At 41.2% G+C, this 12,184-nt stretch overlaps 1 protein-coding gene across 2 annotated transcripts in view; it reads left to right on the top strand.

The window, feature by feature from the left end:
- The first annotated feature begins 908 nt into the window (after positions 1-908).
- Positions 909-12,184, top strand: part of capn15 (calpain 15) — a 43,287-nt gene continuing 32,011 nt past the window's right edge. Inside the window, exon 1 of one of the 2 annotated variants that reach the window (XM_058620538.1) lies at positions 909-1,228. Coding sequence is in view for 1 of the 2 variants with exons in the window: in XM_058620537.1 (XP_058476520.1) it covers positions 9,506-9,681 (176 nt within the window). In the remaining variant the exon portion in view is untranslated. Of the gene's footprint in view, positions 1,229-7,477; positions 9,682-12,184 lie in introns of those variants that run through there. The other variant, XM_058620537.1, reaches the window with a different exon arrangement.

Below are 12,184 nucleotides of genomic sequence, written 5' to 3'. Positions count from 1 at the left end.
ATGTTTTATGGTGCAGAGTTCCACCGAGATTCATTTAATGAAGTTATTCAGTATAACACAATATAAAATATTTGAGAATCAAATCATATTTATATAATCAGTACATAAATACTCATCTTTTAGAAAATAAATGTTATGGTTACTAAAGTAACACGAGTTATGAGCATAGGCCTACATACAGTAAGCTCATGTGCAGTTATACTGGATCTGCAACTGGGCTGTGGTTGCCGAGGTAGAGAAATAACATCTTTGGTATGATTTTACATATTTTTTCCTCCGTGTCATTCTGCAGGCACGATACAGCAGACAGACAGAAAGTCAGTCAATAAATCATCAGTGGATTTTAATGTCTGCTGAGACCAGATCCATAATCACAATTGTGGCATACTGTACTTAAATATGTCAAACATCAATAACATGTTGGCAGTAGTTTTTTTTTTCTATTATTATTTTTTGTCTCACATTTAAAAAACTTAAATATTGTGAAATTGCTATAAATGTATGCAATGTCGGTATACTGTATGTAGAACGTTGTCATTTATAATGAAATAGAAAAATCAATATGTGGTACAATTCAATGTTTGGCCACTAGATGTCCACAGTGCGCTAATCTGAGTGACAGGCCTGTAAAGAGACTGCCGACGCTGAAGACTTAAATACGTCATAACAAGGACGTTTGCACATTAATGTCACACAGAAGAAAAATAAATACTAAAGTCACAAATTAAAAAATAAAAATAAAACAAGTTTTATTGCACACAGTGCGTTGTCTTGTCGTGTACACGCGTCATCGATGACGTCTTCCTCGTCGAAGACGTCGAAGACGTCCGCGTTGAACACCGGGAAGTGTAGTTGTTTTATTCTGACATTCTGGAATCGCCTTTACGTACGTTTACGCTCGCTGGCCCGCAGCGGACTGCTCCTCCTTACGCAGTTAACGTACGCCTGTTCTGTGCTCGCTCCATGGAGATTCCCCCTTACTTCCTGGCTGTTTGAGTGAAACCAACACGGTCGCTTTCTCGGTTGATACATGGCGGAGTGAAAAGAATCACCACCGTACACACGTTTGTCACTGGCGTGCGGAAGCGGCCGCGCTCAGTGTGGAGCCAAAAGCCCGGAGAGAAGACGGTGGTTCGAGTGGGGACCGACTGGAACTTGACGTATCCATGGCTGTGGAAAGTTAGGGCAACTGTCAAGTGAAAATTACCAATAATTCCTCAGAGCTGAGGTAAGAACAGTGTGTGTGTGTGTGTGGTGTGTAGCGTCAGTCATGTTCTCTCTGTAATAACAGTTTGTTTGACCGAGACACGGGTTAGGGTTAGACCGAGACACTGACTCCTTCGCCGGGCTTGTGTTTTCATGTAGCTAATGTTGGCGTCAGTGACAATACAGGTGTACATGTATAATGTGACAGTGGTCTCACACACACACACACACACTCAGTAACAGCAGCAGCAGTTGTTATTTATTTCCGTTGTGTACACATTAGAACAGAGTGTGTTGTGTTTGTTGCCGGTGAGCTGCTCAGGTCAGCCACACTCACAGAAGCTCAGCAGAGGGGAGAGATCCTGCCTGTGCCCTGACACCTGAACTCAGCCTGTTCACTTCAACACTAGAGTCAAATCTGTATCAAAACGGACTCAAAAACAATCACTGTCACAAACATCTCTCTTCAAAAGCAACATAACAAAGGTTTCGGCGTGTCTGAATATGAGAGAAAGCGCTCAGAAAGCTCAGTACACGCCTAAATATGGATCTGTGTCCCCGATCCCAACCAAGATCTGATCTATTTACTGCTCCCAGAGACTTGATTCCAAATCCATCCTTCACTCTTTACCTGACAAACCACCAAAGGTGAGGTTGTCGTGACCCATTCATCAGCAAAACCATCACATTATTACACGGCATCCCTTCAAGAGGAAGAAAATAATATTACGTTTAACAATAATAAACAGATTTCATCATTTCGCTGGCAAATAAAGTCATTATAATGAAGTTTCCCTTATTATAGTTTTTTATGGTCATGCGGGACATTTGACCAAAAAGACAATTCCCTTTATTCTCATTAATAAGGCAGTAAAACAGGAAGTGAATTTCAGTCTCAACCTCATCAATTTCACAGCATCAAACACAGGCTGTGTTATTCTTAAATGTACCAGTTCCTGTACATAACTGTGCACATAAAGAGCCTTTTCTTTTCTTTAAACTATAAGTCATATAAGGTTCTACATGTCACATACGATAATCATGTTTATGCAATATACAAAGTACAGTTCAGCTCATCTCTATTGTCAGATTAAACAAGGGCTGAGCAGTAATGCAATAACAACGTGGTGCCCAGAGCTGCAGCTAACGATTATATTATCGACTATATTTTCGATCAATTGAGTAATCGTTTGGTCCATAAAATGTCTTTAAATGTTGATCAGTGAAACAATGAGGTTGTCAAATGTCTTGTTTTTGTCCACAAACGAAAAATGATTCAGTTTTAAAGATTTCTTTGTCATGTGGAGCAAAGAAACCAGAAAATATTCACATCTAAGAAGCTGAAACGATCAGAAATCTTGTTTTAATCATGATAAAAGCTTCAAAGCGATAAAGCGGTTATCAAAGTAGTTGATGATTCACTTAGTAATCGATTATTTGAGTAATTGTTTCAGCTCTAGTGGTATCATGATGTAATTCTCATCAATATTAAAGTAACAAAGATTCTTTGTAAAATTGTGCTGAACAAATACAAATTGTGTATTTTCTGGTTTCTTTGCTCCATGTAACAAAGAAGTTGTTACGTTTTGGTTTGTAGACAAAAGCCGTCATTAGAGAACATCGTTATTTTGAGGTTTTAGACCGAAAATAATCAACAGATGAATCGATTTATTTATTTATTTATTGTTATTATGTATTGTATATTTCACACCATAACCAGGGCATATTTATATTCAGCAGCTGCTGCCAGAAAGTAACGACAAATCATCGTCATACACGAGATAGTTTATCAAAGTGTTACCAGCAATCCACCAGTTTTACACTTAATTTGAAATATAACACATAAAACCACCTTCACTGTATTAAATATTTCTGTGTTGAGTGTTTAAGAGTTTGTTGTTTTCTGCCCATAAAGCAGCGTAAAAATGTCTTTAATTCGCTGCTATTAATCGTCCTGATTAGACTGTTTTGGAATCCTCATTCAGCCTTCGTCTATTTTACATTTTAAGAAGGATGTTTGGTTGGGAGAGCAAACTGTTTGCACTTTTTTCCTCTGGAGAAAGCGGAAAAGGTGACAGGGCATTGTTGATTTTTTTGGGTGGTGCACAGATGACAGCTTACAATGTAGCATGAAATCGGCTCACATCCTTGCTTTCCCTTCTCCCGCCCTTGTGTCCCCCGAGATCAGAACTGAAATCCAATCTCTCCCTCCCTCTCGTTCTGTCTCTCCGGCTCTGACTGTGTCAGCTGCTGCTGCTCACTTGCTCACAGCGACAGGTGGCACTTGGACAGATGCAGCCAGAACAAAGGCCTGCAGTCCTCAAACATCTGACCTGCTTCAAGTTCAGTGCTGTAGTCTGTGTAACGTGGTTCTCCGGGACAGTAATTCAATAACGCATGCGGTGATGTCATTTTTTCTTCAGTAACAGTTGAAGAAAGGCTCTATATCTGACGATATAATGTTTAATGCACTGTGCAAACACATCACGATTGCTGAAAGATTGTTTTCTTATGTCGCGTTCCATTTGCATCGGAAGTTGTGGTTGGAGCGGGGAGTTACGGCACGCTGGAGTTGTTCATGTTCAAGAAAACGCAAACGTATCTCGCGCTAACCACTGTTAGTAATATCTACATAGTATTTGGCGCACACAAAAGCGCAGCAACATGTCTACGGGTAAAAATGAAACGGGGAAGTCCCGTAACAAATATTACAGAAGTGCGGTACGCTAAAAAAAGTTGTTGTTGTTGTTTCTGTTTTGCTCTTTTCACTTATGGACTGATTTTTATCATAATGCAGTTTCTGGCTCTACTCATCCGAGCATTATTATCAGCGTGACTGCGTCTCTTTGTTTCCGTCTTAGTGAATCAGTTAGGAATTTAATGACTAGTACAAGCGTCTTGGTTTGTTTTTTTCACGATGATACTCTTCACAGCTCCAGTCCCTTGCTCCAATACTGCGGTTGATTATACTGTGAAATATTGGCACCTGTGGTCCGGAGCTGAAGTCAAGTTGTGCAGCAGACAAACCAGTTTGTGTGTCGACACTTGTGTGCACGCAGCAAACACACCCTTCTTTCAAGAAACTTGTTACTTTGCTCTATCAGAGTTTCAGGGGGATGACTGTTCATACAGAGAGTGTCGTCCAGCTGCATTGTTACCCTAAGTAATAGTTCAGATTTTGTTTTTGAAGTGAGGTTGTGAGGCTGTACTGACATAGTCATTGCTCACTGAATGTAAAACTGTAACCATGGCTGCCAGCAGGGACACACACACACACACACACACACACACACACACACACACACACACACACACAAGGGTCACCTCCATAGAATCTTTTTGTTTGTAAACTAAAGTTTGTGTCTTAAACTGCAGAGAAAATCTGCAATTGTACCCACATTAGGGCATCTTTTATCAACTTTTCTATTGCAATTTAGATTTTATATGCAACATTTCGTGGTGCGATGCGAACACTTGCGTTCAGCGTGACTGCAGCGTGAGTTAGGGATGCATGATTATGACAAAAATGAAAATGAATTTTTATGGAAAGCATATTTTTATTGCACTTAACATGAACAATAACTTTGAGCAATGCTTTCAGTTCCATTGTTGTGCTACACCTTATCACATCTCCTGTAATAAATCTATAGATATAATAATATGAACACCTTTTAGCAAATGCTAAATTAACAGAGCACTGCTTTTGCTGCCACATTGTGCTACATCCCAGCTAACATGCACATCTTTGCATAAAAAAAACAAACTGAAATAAGGTTCTCATTCACCTGAGTGTTTTCCGGAAGCAAAATATACATAAAAACGAAGGACTAACTAAAAATAAATATGCCACAATGGAACCTAATCACAAAGTACAACCAAATGAAAACAATTCAAGCGTATGCAGAACAGGCAATAACCTACAGGTTTTTGGCAAGAAACACCAGCCTGTCGAGATTATCTGGCTTGAGAGACGAGCAAAGGCCGGTCACTACATTTCCCCCAGTGCTAAAAACTACTAGGAACTCTTCCTGCACGAGTACTGTACTGTTTTCCCAGCTTTGAAAGTTGTGGCTAAGGGTCTCTGATGTTCCCTCCACCCGTGCCGTGGGTCCTCCTCACTGTCAAGGTGGGCACACTGTAGGTATGACGGTAGCTCTCAGAGGCGACTGTTTGTTGTTCATGGTGGGGAGAGGATCTTGGTGTAGTTCCCTCAGTGGTCTTGAAGAAGCCCCTCAAGGTCTTCTTTTTCTTTGGGGTGGTTGGTGCATCCTCTGCACTCTCTGCAGTCTCACTATGGGGATCAGTTGGGCATGGCTAAATCAGTCTTATGAAACACATTGAACATCCATATTAAGTAGAAACACATTGATGATTGTTTAGCACATTCAAATCAATGCCATTCATTTATAATAAATAGTGTTATTACAATTACTGGCCTGGTTTGGTGCAACCTTGTCCTCACTGATATATCTCAGCTTGAAACGTGGATCAAGAGCAGAGGCCACGCCAAGTATATCTTGTGTTTCACAATCCTTGTATTTTTCAGACCTTTAGTCTTGATGGTGTTTGTTAGATCTGGATCATCAGTGTTCACTTTGAGGATGGAGGAGCTGAAAAGGTAGAGGACTGGCTTGACTAAAGAAACGCTGACATCAGTAAACTCTGCCAGAGGATGGAGGGATTTGTTGATTGCATCCAGGACATCAGTGTCCTGCCATGTTGGGATAAGGTGTCTGGACGTTCTGTCAGAAGACATTACTTGAGAGCCGGCCCTCTGCTGCTCCAGGACTGGAAGTTTCAGCTCCTTTTGAGCTCATGCTAGCTCTACGCCTCCAGCTGTAGGAGAAACTGCTCACAAGCTTTTTTGCAGAATCCGAGGATCTCTCGTTTCATTCTCTAAAAAAACAACATAAGATTCATACGTAAAATTAAAACACATGATAAAACCCTGTACACATTTCCCTTTTAAATTTTTAATCTTCATGTCATCCTTTAGAAAGATATTTCACTCCCTTTTCTGTTTTCTGTCACTTTAATTGCTTTTTGTTAATGATAGTCTCCATCATATTCTATTCTTACTCTGTTCACACAATAAGCAGAAATTACATCAAGTTTAATGCAAAATGAAATATTAATTAAATAATATTAAGAGAGCAAATGATCTTATTGGGGATAAATCTGCCTCCTAGCTCTCTTTGCTCGTCCTATTTACATTACATTACATTTTAATGTAGGTGATAATGAAGTTACTTTGTTACTATTTAAGTAAAAATGCAACCAAAAGATGGGCATTTATTGCAACAAAAAAAAAGTTTCCAGTGCATGAGAGCTAGTTAAAGTAATGCAGGGTTCACAGCACGATGAGCTGAGAGGAGCAGCCGCGATACTAATATTATATACTAATATATAATAATACTAATCAGTTTAATCTCTTCTTCTAACACACGGAGTACTTGCTGCCACTTTGTGATAATAGATACACCACGAATTAGGTTGTCATTTGCAAATGAAATCTTTGATAAAACATTCTCTTTAGATTGTCATTTTAAAATCACGCAAATAGTCGAATACTTGTATCCATCCTTTTGACTAACATTAATGAAATTGAGTGATTGAGTAAGCGTGACGGCAAAGAAGAAATGTCATTTGGGTCATTTGACCCTGGAGAGAATGCTGAAAATACTGTTTTTTGACCAGTGGGAATTGAGTGTAAATGTCAGTATCTCATAACACTGGAAGGAAAAAAAAAACCTTTAATGATTTATCCTCAGCACTTTCTATGCAACATGCATATGGCACAGAATAACTGCTGTGAGTGAGGACAATGCTTTTTAAACACACTTTTATTAGTGAACACAGTGAAAAAAGGAGAAATGAGGATTGAGGTCAGAGCAGTGATAGGGAAAGGGGGAAGTTTGAGGGCTTTTCTCAGTAATGTGTGGGGACAGTTGAGCAATGATGAGTGCTGCAGTCACCACTGACTTTACTTAACCCTTCACTGCCTCCTCTGGTTGTGACCTTATCACAACACACGGCAGCAGATCATTAAAGCAGTCTCCTGATCGTGTTAACAACAACAACAACAGCAACAACAGTGTTTACTGACAGTGAGTTAGAACGAGCTGGTTCCAATGAGACACCCATCGCAGTCATCGTTATCCCGGGATACTGCTCACATTCATGAGTGAGGCAGTCTTCCATCTCGGCTCTGCTCAGCAGGCCACTGCGCATGCGCCAGGCTGACTCTCCACTAATCCGCTGTTAGGAGGATATTGCATCCCAGTCCACTGCGCTCCGGCTCTGCGAGGAAGAATTAAAGCCCCTGAAAAAGGATCTGAAACCGGGGAGTGGGGTGAACTGGATAATGTGAGCTATATTCTTAAAAACACAGGACTGGAACACTTGATTTGCGGAAATGGACGGAGCGGTTTTTGCATTTTGAGCGCTGTTAAACATCCGAAGCTACAGCGGTGCTGCTGGGGCGAGGATGTCTCCTGATGTATGACAACAACACTCAACATCTTCTGGCCAACCGCAGGAGACGTGACATGAACGCGGGCGGGACACACGCCGTAGGACGATGGTCACATTTGCGGGCTGAATGCTGCCTTTCTGGAGAATCCACTCCACGGTTATTTCCACGCGTCCTAACCGCGCATGTCGCCTCCTGCACGGTGCTGTGACTGGCCTCTGTGCCGCTGTGTGGAGACGGACACAGAACATCTTTTTTTTAAATTTATTTTGTTTTAAATAGAATTGCTTTAAGTAGCGTGTAGCGCTGCGGTTGTTAAAGCCCTCGTGTGAGTTTGTTATCGGTCATTAATCGACATGTAACACTGACTGACTGTGGACAGCAGAAGTGGGCATTGGAGTCCACGTGATTCATGCAGTGATGCCATAATAATCAGCTAATGATAGTAAATGCAAAGCAGAGGGTGATGGAGCAGTGAGTGGACTAAAGCCATAGACCTTTTTTTTTTTTTTTTAAACTCCTTCAAGTGCGTGCAGATGTGGTCACAGTGGCAGATATAGGCCTGCACTGGAATGATACTTGTTTGGCCTGCACAGACTTGCTCTCACAGGCTGGTGAGTCCACAAAATCCAAGCACAAGTTGATGAACCAGGAACGTCTCTTGTACTTGTTTCGGCGGATCACTGCAGCCTGAAAAGGAACCGTTCTCACAGTATGTTGTTGAATATGAAACACACATCGAAGCCGAGCTGTGAACACGTTCATGTCACGGTTGTTGTTAAAGTTTGAAGAGCAGCTACATGGAGACCTAACGCCCTGCTGTGTACATGTTCAATCCTCAAGGTCTCCTTTGTTTTTGTTTTTTTGAAAGCCAAGAAGAACAGGAAGAATCTCAGAAGAAGAAATAAAAACTCCTGTGTCAAGGGATTTCGCCTGCCGGGAGAGACGCTGCTGGGGTGTTTTACTGCTGAACCTCCACAGCAGCTGTTGGTCACACTGGAAGTCTGAAAGATGAGACGGGAATAGTAGCAGGTGTGCAAGTTTGCCAGCACCCTAATCCAGGAAATGCAGTGCATTGATTTTTTTTTCACCCAGTGCCCACGTCACTAATAATGAGTGAATATATTATGTCCCATGTCTGATCTTGATGTTGCAGTGACACTCGCACCCTGAACTCCCGAGTTTTCCCACCGGTGTACCGCGTGGTATGATATGCCGAAGAAACCGCGAACATCTTCTTTTTTTTTTTTTAACGCACACATGCTGCACGCACTCCAGCGTCTGTTGAACTTCTAAAGGAAGCAGGCATGAGATTGCACAGACTGAACGCAGGAGGAATTATTAGTGGCACTGTGGACGATATGGTGCAACGCTGTCCGGGCTTAAAAGTCTACAAGAGACAGAATTGTTATGAACCACTGCTGTGAGAGAATTGTGTTTTCTTGTCTCTGAGACCATCTGCTGAACTGGAACTAAGGCCTAACACAAACAGTTACTGTTTGAATCAACACAGCCTTCTTCCATGTGGGAAATCTTCCCTGATCTGTATACTTGATAAAGTGTCAGTTAGACACATTCGTGGAGCATGCTTTGAATCCCCTGGATTGGATTTTGCAGAATGTGTAAACAGGAAGTTGACAGCAAATAGAGACACATGCTTGCTAGTGTTGTCCAAACAGCCCTTTTAGTGTCCTCCCAGTCAGTGTGTCTCACTGATTACAACTGTTGATCCCCTTGTCAACATTTGTACTCCGGGGGGGCAAACCCGAGCAAGCAAGACCTATCTATCAGAGCACACTCACAGTCTAATAACCTCTCGCCGTGGCGATGGGTAGCTCAGCCTCATCGCTCACTGCAGAGACCGAGTCGGACCATGGCTTCCGCAGCACCCCCTACCCATCGTCACCCCCTGTGGGCTGGCTCAGGAACAGCCACAGCAGCCCGGTGTGGGGCTCCAGCTTCATCACACGTCAGCAGCAACCGCTGCCACATCGAGAACGCAGGTAAGGACCGGCACTGGATCCAGCTCGGCAGGAATGACTCGGTTTGGCCATCTGTTGGAGAATGAACAGTTGAGTTGTATGATATAGGACTGATGTTATTTTAAAAGGCATAGTTCAGGTCTTTTTGAAGTGTGGTTGTATAAGGTACTGATATAATAGCACCGACTGCGCTGTGCACACAAAATCCCCAAAATCTTGTTTCTATGGGATTTAACGCAAGCTTGCAGTCATTGTGTATCATCACTGCCATCTTCTGGAGTTATTGCTTACTGAATATTCAATAACTCTACAACTACAGATGGAATCCACTGTTATCAAAGCTGATCCCATCAAAACCTTCGTTTGGACGTGCTTCTGTGTTGCACTCAACATTTTACTAAGCTGGATTAAACCAAAATCCATCCCATACTCTTCTCTGTGAGCACATCGGTAAAGTGTGTGCTTCAGTTTAGTGCTGCTGTCCAGTGCTGAGTGGATTGCGTGGACTGATGAATTGACCCGACCTTTGTGAGCCCAATGAAAAGCAGCCCAGAGGCTAATTAGAAGATGAGTTTCACTGGTGTGCCTTTTATCAGGCTTTAAGACCAGCTTTGATTCAGTTGTGTTCATTTTCAAAGTCGTTTTTATTACTTTGCACTTTGCGTTTAGCTGAAACAAGAGAACTTTGTTTTTGATTTTTTTTTCCTTTTTTTTAAATTGAAAACCCCCTTTTCTTTAAAGGTCGATCTACTTCTCTGCTCCATTCACAAAAGTGTTTCCAGTTTTCCTTCAGCTTTTTCACGCCATGTCTCCCGGAACAAGAACAGATAGTTGATATCGACCACTTAGTAGCGTATTAAAGTTGTTGCTGAGTCACTCAGGGCTTTATGCTCCTCGTGTTAGTTATTGATTCTCAGAGAGACTGATCACATTTCCCCACAATGGATGTCATTATTTATTCAATGTCAGTCTTCGGTTAGGCTTTCATCTTTCGTGATTGCTATCCGCTGCTGTCGTTTAACAGTAAAAGCAGTTTCCACCACCTGCTCTTAAGATACAGTCGCTGCTAGCTTTAGCTCATTCTTAAGCAAGTTGCCACCAAACCACAGCAGCATACATGGATAAAAGTCCTCTTTAGTCTACTTAGTTGACCATTTCCTTTTTTCTTTTTCCCATTGTTGTGTATGTCGGTAGCAACAAACCGTCACCACCAGTCAGACCCACCAAACGTCCAAGGTCAGCTGACCACATAAACACATTGGACAGTATAATGATTCTGTTGCACACTGTGATAAGAACAATATGTTAAGGGCTATTTTCAAGTTAATTGTGAATGGGAATGATCATTAATAATTCATGTGAGTGGCTTTAAAATGGTGTTTAACTTTATTTTGAGGCTCTCCCTTGAAGAACTGCATTTCATTTTCCCAGTCATTATTGGACCTCATGATAAGAAATGACATTAAGTTTTGTGTTTTTACTTTAAAATGCTCACTTAAATATGTTACAAATAAATTTTTTATGACAATGTGTCATTTTAAACCTGACTGTAAATCTCCAAACAGGGTGTTACTAAAATTGTTACCAAGTTACATGTTTGAACTTACTTATAGAACTTACAACGTAAAATCACCATTGTTCTTTCAATTCAATTTTGTATGCAGGAGTGAGCAGTTTATAAAGCGACATAATTAAATTTACTTTCAGAAAAGGCCGCCTTGAAAAAAGGTGGTGAATATTCAGGGTGTCCATAAAGTCTCTTTACAATTTTAAAAATATATTACAAAGGCAGTTGATAAAATGTCTTAACCAGATTTGTTTTATTGTAATCAGTAGTTGTCAAAGTTTTTTTTTTTTTACACATTTGATTAGTTGCATGAAGCACATCAAGACGGTACTCGATTTCTTGCCATGTTCGCTGTAGCATAGCCTTATCAATGGTGGCAATGGCATCAGAAATCTTTTGCTTCAACTCAATAATGTCCCGTATCTTTGTTCGATACACGATATCTTTAACATAACCCCATAGAAAGAAGTCCAAAGGAGTGATATCTGGTGAACGTGGTGGCCAAGGAATTGGCCCATCCCTTCCAATCCACCGGTCTGGAAATGTTTGATTGAGGAACTGATGAACATGCAGTCCCCAATGCAACAACAATCTCTTCCATGCTTCGTTCTGTAGTTTCGCTGAGTCTGCACATCCGATTTTGTCTCAATAAAGCATGATACACGTTGTGCCTTCTCTTGAGGAGTAGCCATTTTTTAGGGTTTCATTTAACAGTACCTCTTTCACCAACAGGATACCTGAAACGCACAATTTCAATGTGATCACAAACTTTGATAAACACTGATTACAAGAGAACAAATCTGGTTAAGATATCTTATCAACTGCCTTTGTAATAGATAATATATAATAGAGACTTTATGGACACCCTGTATTAAGACATCATACTATGGTCCCGGCTCGCCTCGACTCCAATACACTAGTGTCACATTACATACGACTGTGTGAGTCCACAGCCAT

The sequence above is a fragment of the Solea solea genome, chromosome 21 (assembly GCF_958295425.1).
Source record: "Solea solea chromosome 21, fSolSol10.1, whole genome shotgun sequence".
NCBI lineage: Eukaryota > Metazoa > Chordata > Actinopteri > Pleuronectiformes > Soleidae > Solea > Solea solea.
Note: the sequence above shows the minus strand (reverse complement) of the source record. Positions and strands in the feature narration are given on the sequence as shown.